Source organism: Leopardus geoffroyi, chromosome C2, assembly GCF_018350155.1.
Source record: "Leopardus geoffroyi isolate Oge1 chromosome C2, O.geoffroyi_Oge1_pat1.0, whole genome shotgun sequence".
Lineage (NCBI taxonomy): Eukaryota > Metazoa > Chordata > Mammalia > Carnivora > Felidae > Leopardus > Leopardus geoffroyi.
The window spans coordinates 46,007,517-46,019,992 of NC_059333.1; the positions used below are offsets into that span (position 1 = coordinate 46,007,517).

General features: G+C 41.2%; 1 protein-coding gene across 2 annotated transcripts in view; it reads left to right on the forward strand.

Moving 5' to 3' along the window:
• Window positions 1-1,879: 1,879 nt before the first annotated feature.
• The window catches only part of CRYBG3 (crystallin beta-gamma domain containing 3), a 129,786-nt gene continuing 119,189 nt past the window's right edge, over window positions 1,880-12,476 (forward strand). Inside the window, exon 1 of one of the 2 annotated variants that reach the window (XM_045501726.1) lies at window positions 1,880-2,243. In XM_045501726.1, coding sequence (XP_045357682.1) covers window positions 2,095-2,243 — 149 coding nt within the window. In that variant the 5' untranslated portion in view covers window positions 1,880-2,094. The remainder of the gene's footprint in view (window positions 2,244-12,476) is intronic. The other variant, XM_045501728.1, reaches the window with a different exon arrangement.

Genomic DNA, 12,476 nt, shown 5'->3' on the forward strand with positions numbered 1-12,476 from the left:
AGATAAATCATTCTCTGGGCCTTCTAGCTGGAGGGAACAGTTTGCTTCATACTCTCTTTGTTCTCATGTCATCTGGGCTTTCTGGTAAATTGGCATTTAATGGAGATTCTCTGCTAAAATGATAAGTTAGAATTGGGAACTTTACTTGGCCTATGTATTATTCCAGCTTTTCCCTATTTTCTCAGACTCACAGAAAAGGAGGAAATATTTCCAATGAGAAAGCACTGGTCAGTCTGAATCCAGCTGAAGGAAACTGGGCTGATTTAACTTTGGTGGGTTAAATCAAAGCTAAAACAAATCAGGGTGAGTGCCTTGGGCTCTGCTGCAGTTAGGAGGGGTTAGAGTGCTTCTAGGAGACCGCTGGGGGAAGGCAGAGAGGCTCAACAGCCACCAGCTGATGCAGAAATGACCAGGGCTTATAGATGTCCAACTTACTCATAAACAACCTTCTCTTCTTCAGCACCCCAAAGCTAGAGGAGGGATAACCCCCAAGGTACCTTCCTTCCCCTCCCCAAGCCAAAACTGCCTGGGACATTTCATTTACTAGTATATAATTTTTATACAAGTAAAAGTCTGATTCTTTGTAAATATGTCTGTAAATATTTCTACACCATCTCAGGAGCAATTTAGTTTAGAAACGAGTAAACAAAACCAAAATACCTGCGGTGAATGAGCCTCAATGTTAGCCACTCTGCTAGCTACTAGGATATAAAAATAAAAGAATACCTATCCACTGTATTAATAAGTCAGACACATAAGAACGAATATTACAGGATAACACTTATATGATGAATCTAAAATAGCCAAATTAATAGAAGTAGAGGGGAATGGTGGTCCCCTGGGGCCGCAAGGAGGAGGAAACAGAGCTCTTCAAGGGTACAAAGTTTCAGTTATGAAAAATGAGTACTTCCTAGAGTTCTACTGTACAGCATTGTGCCTATAGTTAACAATACTGTATTGGACACTTAAAAAAATTCCTAAGAAGTTTTTGTGTTGTGTTGTATGTTCAAGTGTTATCAAATAGTAAGAAGGCAAGAGGAAACTTCTGGTGGTTTATGACATAGATTGTGATGATGGTTTCAGGAGTACGTTTATCTCCAAACTCATCAAGATGTATACATTAATTATGTAGGGCTTTCTGTATGTAAAACATAAAAAAACTAATAAATTCCATACTACTGTATTTAGACTGTTTTTGTTTTTAAGCCATCTTAAAGACTGGTTTCCAGATTTCAGTGACAGCTGTGTAACGACTGTAGAATATATTTCAACAACAAACACTTAGAAATTTAAGTCACGTTTTTATCAGTGTCGTTTTTGCAAGACGGTTCTCAGAGTCGTATATAACATGGAGTGTGAGAAATTTAAGGCGCATCCGGGTTAGGAAAAGTTATTCCACACATAAGGTAACTGAACAAGAAAAGAGTTGACAGACCTACACAGACACCTATGCCCCACCTTCACTTCTGGGACCCCGCCATGGAGTAATCTCTATTGCAGCCCTGGTGGAAAGTGTTTTTGAAGTAGCTGTTTGCTAGCTAAAAGCCCAAGGCCCTCTGATACCGCAGTTTACAAGGTGCTGTCACGAACTTGAGTTCAACTTCTTTTAAAAGTCTGAGTACAGTTTTCGTTCACTGCCTGAGGGATAGAAAAGTCAGTAATACAGAGTAAAAACTGAGCGCAAAGTCCAAAGGACTACAGCCTAACTGTTTTGGGCGGGAAACCCGGAGCCCAGCGTCCCAGGCTGCGCGTTCACCCCAACCAGGATCTCAGGCTCCCGCCTCTAGCTGGGACCCCGCCGGCCCCGCAGACTCCCGCTGGGCCCAGACTCGGGGCGGTGCCGCGGCTTCTGGCTCCTCCCAGGGGGCGGGCTAGTCGGGGGCGGGAGGAGGAGCCGGCGTGCAGCTCTAGCAACAGCCGCGCGGGGTGCGCGTCGCGCCCGCGCCTCTCCCGCCCGGGATGGACTGAGCCGCGCCGGTTGCCCGCGCCGTCTGTCCTGCCTTCGCCGGTCCTGCCACGCCGGGCTTCCCGGCGTAGGACACCGCCAAACCCGTTCGCCGCGGACCGCCCCGAACCGGCAGCCGCGCAGGGGACATGTCTGGAGGCCGGAGGAGGGGCGGCGCCCCCTGGCACACCTTCTCCCGGTTCTTCGCTCCCCGAAGCCCTTCCCGGGACAAGGAAGAGGACGAGGAGGAGAGGTCGGGGACGAGCCAGCCGCCCGCTCCAGGCCAGGGCGCCGCCAGGTGGGAGCCGCGGGGGACGTCTGGGGGTCCTGTGCGAACTCGCCGGACGGGGGCCCCTGGCCCGACCGACCGCCTGCAGCCAGCTGCTCTGGGGCCAGGCTGCGCTCCGTTCGCCACTTTCTGTTCTCCTTTCTCCATTGCTAAAGTTTCCTCCTCTTCGCCCGGTCCCCTTGCCGCCTCACTCCCCTTTCCTTGGGTAAATCCGGGTGAAGTTCGTGACCCGCGGAGGAGCGCGTTCCCACCCGGCCCAGCCTGCGCGGCGCTCTTCCTTCCCACTCCCCCTCCCGGAACGTAATTCTGTTCCCGTTCCACACTGGCGTCTGCGCTCCAAGTTCTGTGGCAAAAGCGAGTCCCCCGGCGTCCTGCCGGCAGTAATGGGAAACAGTTGTGAGCGAGCCGAGCCACCAGCCGGGGCGGAGAGGGCGCCATCCGAAACCACTCGTGGGGGAAAGGTAAAGCGTTGGAGCGCCACCCTCTCAGATGGTGTTTTGCCATCCTATTTCAATTTCCTCAAAATGATTTTTTTTTTTTTAATGTGATGCCGAGTTCCCAAGACTTCGTCAAAATACAAAACCTCGCTAGTTTTATTTACCATTTTGCCTGGACATTTAAATGATGCCGCCCTTTCTCATGTCTCTTTGGGAACATCTGCCTCAAGTTCCCCAACAGATTCCAGAAAGCAGGACTTAGCTGTCTTGGTTTCAGCAAGGATAACGTGCCCCTTCTCCGCAGTCTTTCCTCGTTCCTCCACCTGCTGTAAAATCGATTATTTTTTTTAGACGGGTCTCCGTAAAATGCCCGTTCCTGAGCCTCTTTTTTCTGCTCAGAGGGAAGAGGGGTCAAATACATCTCGCTGTTTTAAGCTTTTGGTGAGAAGACAAGTTTATAGTCTCTCCTCTCCCAAACTGCACCGGAAGAGTGTAATCCCTTTTGATTGGAAGGACGCTCTCTAGAAAGCTGTGTTTACTTCAGATTTTAAAGACTTCGTGGAGGACTTCAGAGGAAAATGGATAGGAAGCAGAACTGTGACCGAGCTGGTTTCATTAGTATTCAGGTCTCGTGATTTGGTTCTAGTCGCTTATGTGTACCTCAGTTTCCCTCCTTTTGAAACGTGTCCATTACGAATGTCTGTTAATGCCACATCATTCCAAGACAGCTCCTGTAATTGGTTAATTTTCCTGGGAAGCTTCAGCTATTGTGGCCCTGTTAAGGGGGAACTTAAAATTCATAGTTACACAGTAGTTAAAAATAGTTTCGAAGTCTGACGGGGCTCAACCAGAGTGTCAGATCTGGTGGGGGCAGACAGCCTGAGGTGCCTGCCATCACTGCAACGACACTAATAATGTTGGATAGTATGAAAGCAGTGTTTAAAAGAAATCCCAAGTAGTCTTAGCAAAAGTTGGAAACTTGAGTCAGTGTTAGAAGGGAATAGGCTGGCCAACTTGAGGTTCAGAACAGAATTGTGCTGAAACTTTGCCTGCCTTCCTGCCCTGTTTTGGCTTTTTAGGCACTTCTCAGATCTAATTTCCTCTCTCTGGAGCTAACCACTCTAGCAGCTGGCCTCTTGTCTGCTTAGCGCTTCTCCATTCTCATTATCTCCAGATAGGCAAGCACTGGCCTTTTGACACTGAGAATTTTAATAGTGCTTATGTGAACACTAATTTTGTCTTCATCTTTGTAGAACTTTCCCAATGTTAAGGGGATAGCAGATAATCCTTTCTGTGGGTGTTTTATGTTTTAAATGAGCTTAAATCTTTCTTTTCAAGAATATAAACACATACAAAGCCTTTATTGAAAGTTTAATGAAACAAATGGAAACTCTTAGTAGTACCCAGTGTCCTAGTAACACAACACCCTGGTGTTTACAAGTTTGGAAACAGATTTGCAGTTTGTCACTGTGCTCTTATTTCAAAATGAAGGGGCATTTTGGCTCTTAAAGGCAGCAAAAAAATTGTAGTTTTAATGGGAGCCCAGTTTACCTTTTATACGGGTGATTTTGGGTGGCGAGGAATCCCAACAGCAGACATGTAAGTGCTTGGCGTGGTAAGGAGGTAAAGAAGACTGGAAAAGGCTCCTTCTCTCAAGGAACTGTAAGAAGCTGAAAAGACCACTTGTAAACAATAATATTAGCACCTATCATGTATTTAGCATTTAACAATTTGTAAAAGTACTTAAAAAATATTACACTTGAGGTTGGACACACCTTTGCGATTAGCGTCCTCATTTTATTATAGAAAACAGAGCTAAGGAAACTTGCCCCAAGTCCATAACTACTTTTCGTTCAGTGAACAAGTATTAAGTCCAACGCTGTGCCTGCAACTCTGAGTCCCCTTAACATACATTAAGGGTTAATATCTGCGTTCTGATTTTTCAGTGTACTCGAAATGAAATGCATTCTGTCAAACTTGAAACTTGTATAGTTTCCTTTTCTTCACTACCAGTGATGTTTATATGAATTTTATTTACATAATGTAGGCATGTACAAATATAAAATGGGACATAAATTCCTTAAGAACAGAATGAAAATTAAACATAAGACCAATAAGAGTCAGTTTTTAAGCATTATCCTGAAAACACTTTTTTGGCTTCTCACAAAATGCAGATGGTACCAACTGGGACAAACACAGGGTCCTTGGGGGTTGCTGTGATTATGCCGTGATTCAGGTTTTCTAACATTTCCTTTTTTGAACCATAGGAAAGCCTTTGCTTTTATGGCGTGCTCTAAATTATTTGGGTTTCATTTGTTGTGAACACATCATTTATTTATTGAGTTTGCTGCTGTTTTGTTCTCATTAACCTTAGGCAATTAAAGAAGGTCAGGAAACATCAACGCTGTTATATATGCAAATTCAGGTGTGGACACTTGAATTGCTTGTTAGTACTCTTCTTGGGTGACCAGATCCAGGAGGTGCTTATATTTATTTTAGATTATATAGATAGGAAAATGTAACTGAAGTTTTCATAGGAAACTTGAAAACTCTGAGCTTTGTGTATCCCAGTTATTTCAAACCACTGCTATAATATTTAAAGCAATTTATGAGCACATAAGGAAAGAACTCCTTAAAAGTGATGGGGGGTTGGGGAATGCCTGGGTGGCTCCATCGGTTAAGTGGCCGACTTAGGTTCAGGTTATGATCTCACAGTTCATGAGTTCAAGCCCCACTTTGGGCTCTGTGCTGACAGCTCAGAGCCTGTAGCTTGCTTCAGATTCTGTCTCCCCCTCTCTCTGCTCCTCTCCCACTTGCACTCTGTCTCTCAAAAAACGAATAAACAATGAAAATAATTAAAAAGTGATAGGGGATAGCAGGGAGGGCTTAACGGTTGAGGGATTGTTACCTGGTTCTTGGAGACATTAGTAGTGTTTTAATAAGAGAACTTAGCCAGTAAGATAGAAATAGGGAACAGGTATTCTAGGTTGAGCAAGAGCCTATAGGAGGTTATGATCTGTTGGGGACTATATAATTTAATATACATTAGTGGGACAGAATGAAAGAGGCAGTAAGGATTGGAGCTAGGTCAGATTTTGGCTCTTGATTTAAAGGTTAGACTACTTATGTGAAAGCCTGTTAAACAGATACTGTGAGAATGTCAAATTTGGAGGATACCTGCCTATTAATATTCTCCATTTGGGGGGAAATGATTGCTCCCTTTCTTTGCTGTATCACACATGATGGACCTATTTAAAAGTAACGCTGTGTGACATTTTAACTCTGGAGGGGGGGGGCAGTAAGGTGAGAACAGCATTTATCAAGGCAGACTGTACACATATTGCTGGGTTGGGTACTTTTACTTGCAGCATCTCATTTAAACCTCACCCTCAACTTTGAAGGTTAGTATACTGATCACTATTCTGACAGTTGAGAAAACTGAGGGTGGAGAGTTCTTAGTAGTGAACACTGGTGGCATCTTGGGTGGAACGATTCTTTGGTGAACTGGACTCTGCTGTCCTTTGCAGGACATTTAGCATCGGTGACCCCGCCCACTAATTGCCAGTAGCATTCTCCAGTCATTGGGATAATCCAAACACCTCCACCCAGGTGCATGGGAGGAGGTAGAGTGATACCACTCCCAGTGAAGAATGATTTAGCCCAAATCATGGAAGAAATAAGTTTCAAGGTTGAGATTTGAACCTAGGTTTCTCCGACTCTAAAAGCTGCTGTTGTTTTTTTCCCCCACACCATCTTGCCCACTCTTCTTCTAAACTATGCTCATTCAAAACATATTTGCATACGTAAGTCAATGGGAATTTTTCATACTTTGTTCCAGAAAGAGTGTTAGTGTGGCCCATTTCAGATAGATTCTTTTTGGCTGTTCCTTCCAGTGTTCCAGTATATCGTTACTGATAGAAAGTAAGAGAATCACTAGAACCAAGGACAGGGGCTGTGTCTTATTCATCTTGGTGTCCCGTTTACCCAGCTTAGGTGAGGAGTGAATCACTATTTCTTGATGGAACATTGAAGCACTTACTAGTGGTTTTCAGCTAGAGGTAGTACAGTGTTCCCGCAGCTCTGAAGTGCGCATTTAGACACATGGGGCATCTTGAAAGATTTCTATACAGTGTTTGGCTCTCTATTTAAAGTTCAGAGAATTTTTGCTCGTCACCATGGCTGAGGGTGTTAAATGGGTGGAGCAAGGATGCTAATGACTTGTACAGGAGATATTCTCATAAAAAACAAACATGTCAGTAGTGCCCCTGATGCATGAGAGCTTTTGGCTGTTAAGGAACCAGTGTTGACCACAGCATCAAGTAGGTGAGAAAAGGGAGCTTTGTTCTCTGAATTTTCATGGTGATTATATTTTCACTGATTTGCAAGCACTATAGAAAATAATTGGTAACTCGTTTAGTTGAATAAGGAGATACCTGTGTGATCTTGAAGGACCACATCAGTAGTTCATACCCATTGTAGTAAAGATGACAGGAAAATTCCAGAAGTCCTCAGCGGTATTTTCTAAGAATGTTGAACTCCCAAGTTGAGTGAAAGCATAGAAGGTACTTTTGACAGAGTAGAAATACAGACTGTTAGGGTGTTGAAACTGTATCATCTTTCAAGTGAAATTTCTCTCTTTGGGGTTTAATAGGGTGTCTGCCAGATGCCTAATTTGGGGATTCTGTTTCTTGGTGAGGGCATTCCTTGTAAGCTAACTTAGTTGTACACTCTCAGTGTTAAGAGTTGCAAGTACTTCACATTGTCCAGCAATAAATTTACGTCATCAGAACTTCTAACTGTATTGAAAACTGATAGCATTTTCATCTCAGAGGACAATATATAAAGAGATAAAAACAAATTTTGCAAAGAGGAAAATATTCCCTTCAAGATAAAATATTTCCTTTCCCAACTAGGGTACTAATGAAATACACTGCAGCCTAGATATGCCAGAAATGCTAATACAGTTATGGTAGCAAGAAAACTTAGGTTGGTGTAAATTTAAATTCAGGAAAATAATCTGGGCTTTCTCCTGAAAAGAGAAGATCAGCATGAAATAAAAGTTTAAAACATCATTTATTTGGAGTCTGTTCATTCCATAAATTTGAAGGGCTGCTATGTGTGAGATAATGCTATTAAGCAGTGGGGATAAAGATGAATGACCAAAACTACCCTCAAAGAGTGCATAAATTAACAGAGGAGATAAACACGGACATCTCTGTTCTCAAGATGAGCTCATTATAAGCTAAAAATGTTTTTGACATATGTGCATGTGACCTGTTTGGTTCATAATACACTTGCTGTTTCATGACTGTCATATATTGTATGAGAGCTTTACTTGGGCTTTCAAGATCTCTTCCCACATTAATTAACTTTTCTGAGCATGGTTTGTTTAGCATCCTTTGCCAAACAATACTGGGGAGATGTGACAGTAACTGTACCAGCAGGATGAATGCTTTTCCCCTGTTGCTCTTGCTCTTCCTAGACTTCACAGGTTTGATTAAGTTCCAAATGGAGGCAGAAAAGTACATCCTTTCGGGCATTAACATTTCATGTGACTGGAGATCCTTACTTAGTGTCGATAGAGAAACAAGTTGAAGTTTTGCTGCCAGAAATAACTCATTCTTTTTTTTTTTTATAAAGTTGTTTTTTTTTTTTTTTTTAAGTTTATTTGAGAGAGAGAGGGTGCACAGGAGAGAACAGAGGAGGGTCAGAGAAAGTTGGAGAGAGAGAATCCCAAGCAGGCTCTGCACTGTCAGTGAGGAGCCCAATGCAGGACTCGATCTCATATACTGTGAAAGCATAACCTGAGCCGAAATCTAGAGTTGGATGCTTGACCAACTAAGCCATCCAGGCACCCCAGAAATAACTCATTCATAATATTTAGGTGGCAGTTGTGAATGGCCAGTGGTACAACTCCATCAGGACTATCCCTCAATGTGTCATCCCTGGGGGTATTTAATTTCAGGTATCCCAAAGCAGTGAAACAACTGTTTAGTCAAATGGGTTTTTTTTGCTTGACAGATTAGTGATGACAAAACTAAACCACCCTTTATTAAGGCCATAATCAGACCCAAGGCCTGTGCTTGGGGCTTTAAATACATACATTCATTTAATCCTTAGCAACCTTTGAGAGAGGAGGTATTTTTACTCTGTCTTACAGATCTATAATTTAAGGTTTGGAGAGGTCCAGCAGTTAATCAGAAGTCTCACAGCATCTGTGGTGGAGTCAGAGTCAGATTCTCTTCCTGAATTCAGAGCCTGCTGCATTATGTGATTGCTTCCTCTGCTTAACTTAGGAAGACCTATAAAAGAAAGCTGGCCTTAGAAAATGGTTTTGAATGGAAATAAAAGACAATGGCATGCAGCTGGACGTCTGCCCAGATGGCTTGGGTTAGTGCTCTGTACAATAAAGAGTTTATGGTCCTGACAGTTGAGAAAAGGAAAACAAATTTATATATTTATACAAATTATAAATATATATTTAAACACTTGAAAAGGGTCCATCTTCTTCAAAAGACATAGAAACTGAACGTGTAGCAGCAAGATACCGTATTCTCCCTAATTGATAAGCAAACGAGTTGGATGTGGGGAAACTAGAAGTAGTGACTGGTGGGAGGATAAACTGGAAGGTTCTCTCAGTATTCTGGATTCACATACTGTGACCCAGCACTTCCCTGTAGGAATTCCCTTAGACATGTACAGTTTGCAAACAGACCCAATGTTGTCTTTACAAAGTTAGCCATTGCAGTGTTGCTTTCATAGCAAAAGGAAAAAAATAAAATTGTTACATGGGGTACAACAATGTAATAGAATATTACACAGCTGCCAAAAAGAATGACAAAGCATTTTATGTACTGATAAAGGAATATCTCCAAGATTTTAAGGGAAAACAAAAAGGGTGGAAATCACTGTGTGTGGTATGCTCCCATTCCTGTATCAAAAATGGGGGAGTGTGAAATAAGTCTGTTACTGGGGTTGTGTTAACTAGGGGAGATGGAAAAGTGACTCAGGGAATGAGGAACAGGAAGGAATCTTCATTTTATATCTTTTTATACATAAAAAAGTTATGCGAATTACCTATTTCAGGGGAAGTAAGGTTAGTTTAAGACCTGGTGGATATCTGGGTATAAAAGAGGGGAAAAAGAATCAAGAAAATTTAGGATCCTGACTTGGCAGAGATTTTCCAAAAAATGCATGAACTACATTAACTTATTCAAATGAGAGAAGTTATAATTAAGGCTATAAATATATAGAAGTAATATTTATAATACAGAGAGCTTTGATATCTTGACACTTTTTATGAATGAGGTTTGTATATTATGAATCAATAATGTGAAACTGGGTGGAATTAACAGAGCCTCAAAAATACCAACTCATTTTCGTGAGGTCACCTGTCATATACTTAGAGTTAACAGTATGACCCTAGCATTTCATTCACACTTTCAGTCTTTTGTTAAAAATTGAGGCAGGCCCTCATCTCTAAGGTTTAGCATATGAGGTTTAAATCTCCAGATTTAGCATATGAGCCCAAACTCCACAGAATAATAAGTGTACAAAATGAGGATGTCTGTATATTAGGACGACTTTTTGTTTTACTGGAAAGGTCATGTATGAAAATGTGTTTTCACCAGTGTTTACCAAGAATTCATTTACCCCTCATACCAGGCACTGTGCTAGGTTCTGGGAATCCAGAACTGAACATGCTACAACATGGTCTTTGGTTCAGAGTACACATGCAGTTTTGTGGGGAAGGCAGACATAGCACAAATCTTTCTTCCCTTAAATTAAGTACCCAGGGCAGAGTATGGAGGGGGTGTTGCTGCTGGGTGGCTCAGTGGATTAAGCGTTGGACTTCAGCTCAGGTCATGATCTCACGGTTAGTGAGTTCTAGCCCCACATTGGGCTCTCTGCTGTCAGAGCAGAGGCCACTTTGGATCCTCTGTCCCCCTGTCTTTCTGCCCCTCTCCTGCTCATCCTGTCTGTCTGTCTGTCTGTCTCTCAAAAGTAACATTAAAAAAATATGTTCCTTTAAAGAAAAGAAAAAAAAAAAAAAAAAAAGATGAGCACCAAGGTGCCACTCAGGGCTATAGGAGCATTTAACAAGTGTGGGCCCTTTCTTGACACACTTTTTAGAGGAAACTTCTAATCTTGTTTAAGCTGTTTCTTTTGGTATTTTTGGACATGTGTCTGAACAATGCCTTACAGTTCTTTCTTGAGTTCTAAACTTTAGATAACTTATATTGACTTCTGGTTATGGTAGATGAGGACTTAGCTATTTTATACCTCTTCCTACTTCCTTTACTCATTCAGCCAATATAATTGTTGATTTTGGAATAAAATCAAAAGCCAATATTTAGATTTTTATGAAATACAATTTTGGTTTCATAATACAACACACTAGCTTTTATATCTTCCTTATGACAAGTAGCACAAATGGCAGTACCAGAAATTGTGAAAATGGCATTTGAGTACCCTCACAAATAGTAGTTTCATATAATTTCTAAAGATATATGTTAGAAGTTTGTGCTTTATTCTTTGTATTAAGATTTATATATAACGTAGATACTACCTTAGTGGCAGATCATATTTTTTTTTATAATTACCATGCTGCTTATGACAAGAAATGAAATACTCTCAATTTTCCGTTCTATTAAGTGGAGACAGGTTAGGTGAGATACAGATTCTCAGACTTCCTTGTCTTGTCAGATCACCAAGGAGTGTACCCTCGCTGGAGGGGTGGCATTGTTCTCTATTAGTCAAAGCTGGAAATGTGTCTTGTAATAATTTTGATTATTTCATTGTTTTAGGAAGGCAAATAAGGATCTCCTATATATTATGATACAAATAAGTTATCATTATGTAATATTTGTAGTATTAGCATTTTGTTATTTGTCTATTCTGAATTCATTTTCACTAACTTCCATTTGTTTGCTTTTCACAATCACTATAATACTTTGCATTTTTTTTTTGTCTTTTTAATAGTAATATATACTTTTTAAAAACAGGTATGATGAATTATAAGAAAATCAAAAAGAAGAAACAACTCATAACCCTACCGACAAACATACACATACTATCCTTTCAGATCATTTTCAATGTGCATTTACACATATATACATATTTTTACAAAAAGTGGAAGTTCTCTTCAGGATTTTGAAATTTATTTTTTTCCACTCAACCATAATGCTTTAACATTTTCTACAATAGTATATATATTTATATAAATTACAAAAATAATTTTAAATTTAGTCCTTTAAAAAATCTGAGTGTTATCATCACTTTTCAGAATTCAGTTTGAATATCTAAATGTGCCTCTCTGCCTATGTGGGGTTTGCACTGTAATGGGAGAAGACAGAAAATTAACAAATTCTGTAATGTATAATGGTCAGGGTGAGGGTATGGAACATGATGGAGGTAGTGGGTCTGGAGTGAGGTGTAGATACGATGGTCATGAAAGTCCTCTCTCTTGGGTAACACTTAAGCAAAGGACCTCGATGCTACTTGGGAGTGGGGAACAAATCTAAGGAAAGAACTTTCCAAGCAGAGGGAACAGCCACTTCCAGGGGCCTGGGGGTAATATCATATTGGCACAGATGCTAGAGAGAGCAGAGACAACAGAACGGAAGAGAGAGCAGCTGTCAATGACATGGGGAACGGAGTCAGGGCCAGAGGAGATAGGCCAAGGTAGGGAGTTGAGATGATGTTTACTTTTAGAAAGTATCATTTGGGCATAGGTTTATATGTGTGTATGCGTTTATATATTCTCACAAAGGTTGTTGGTTTATTGATGTCTGGAAGAATTTGC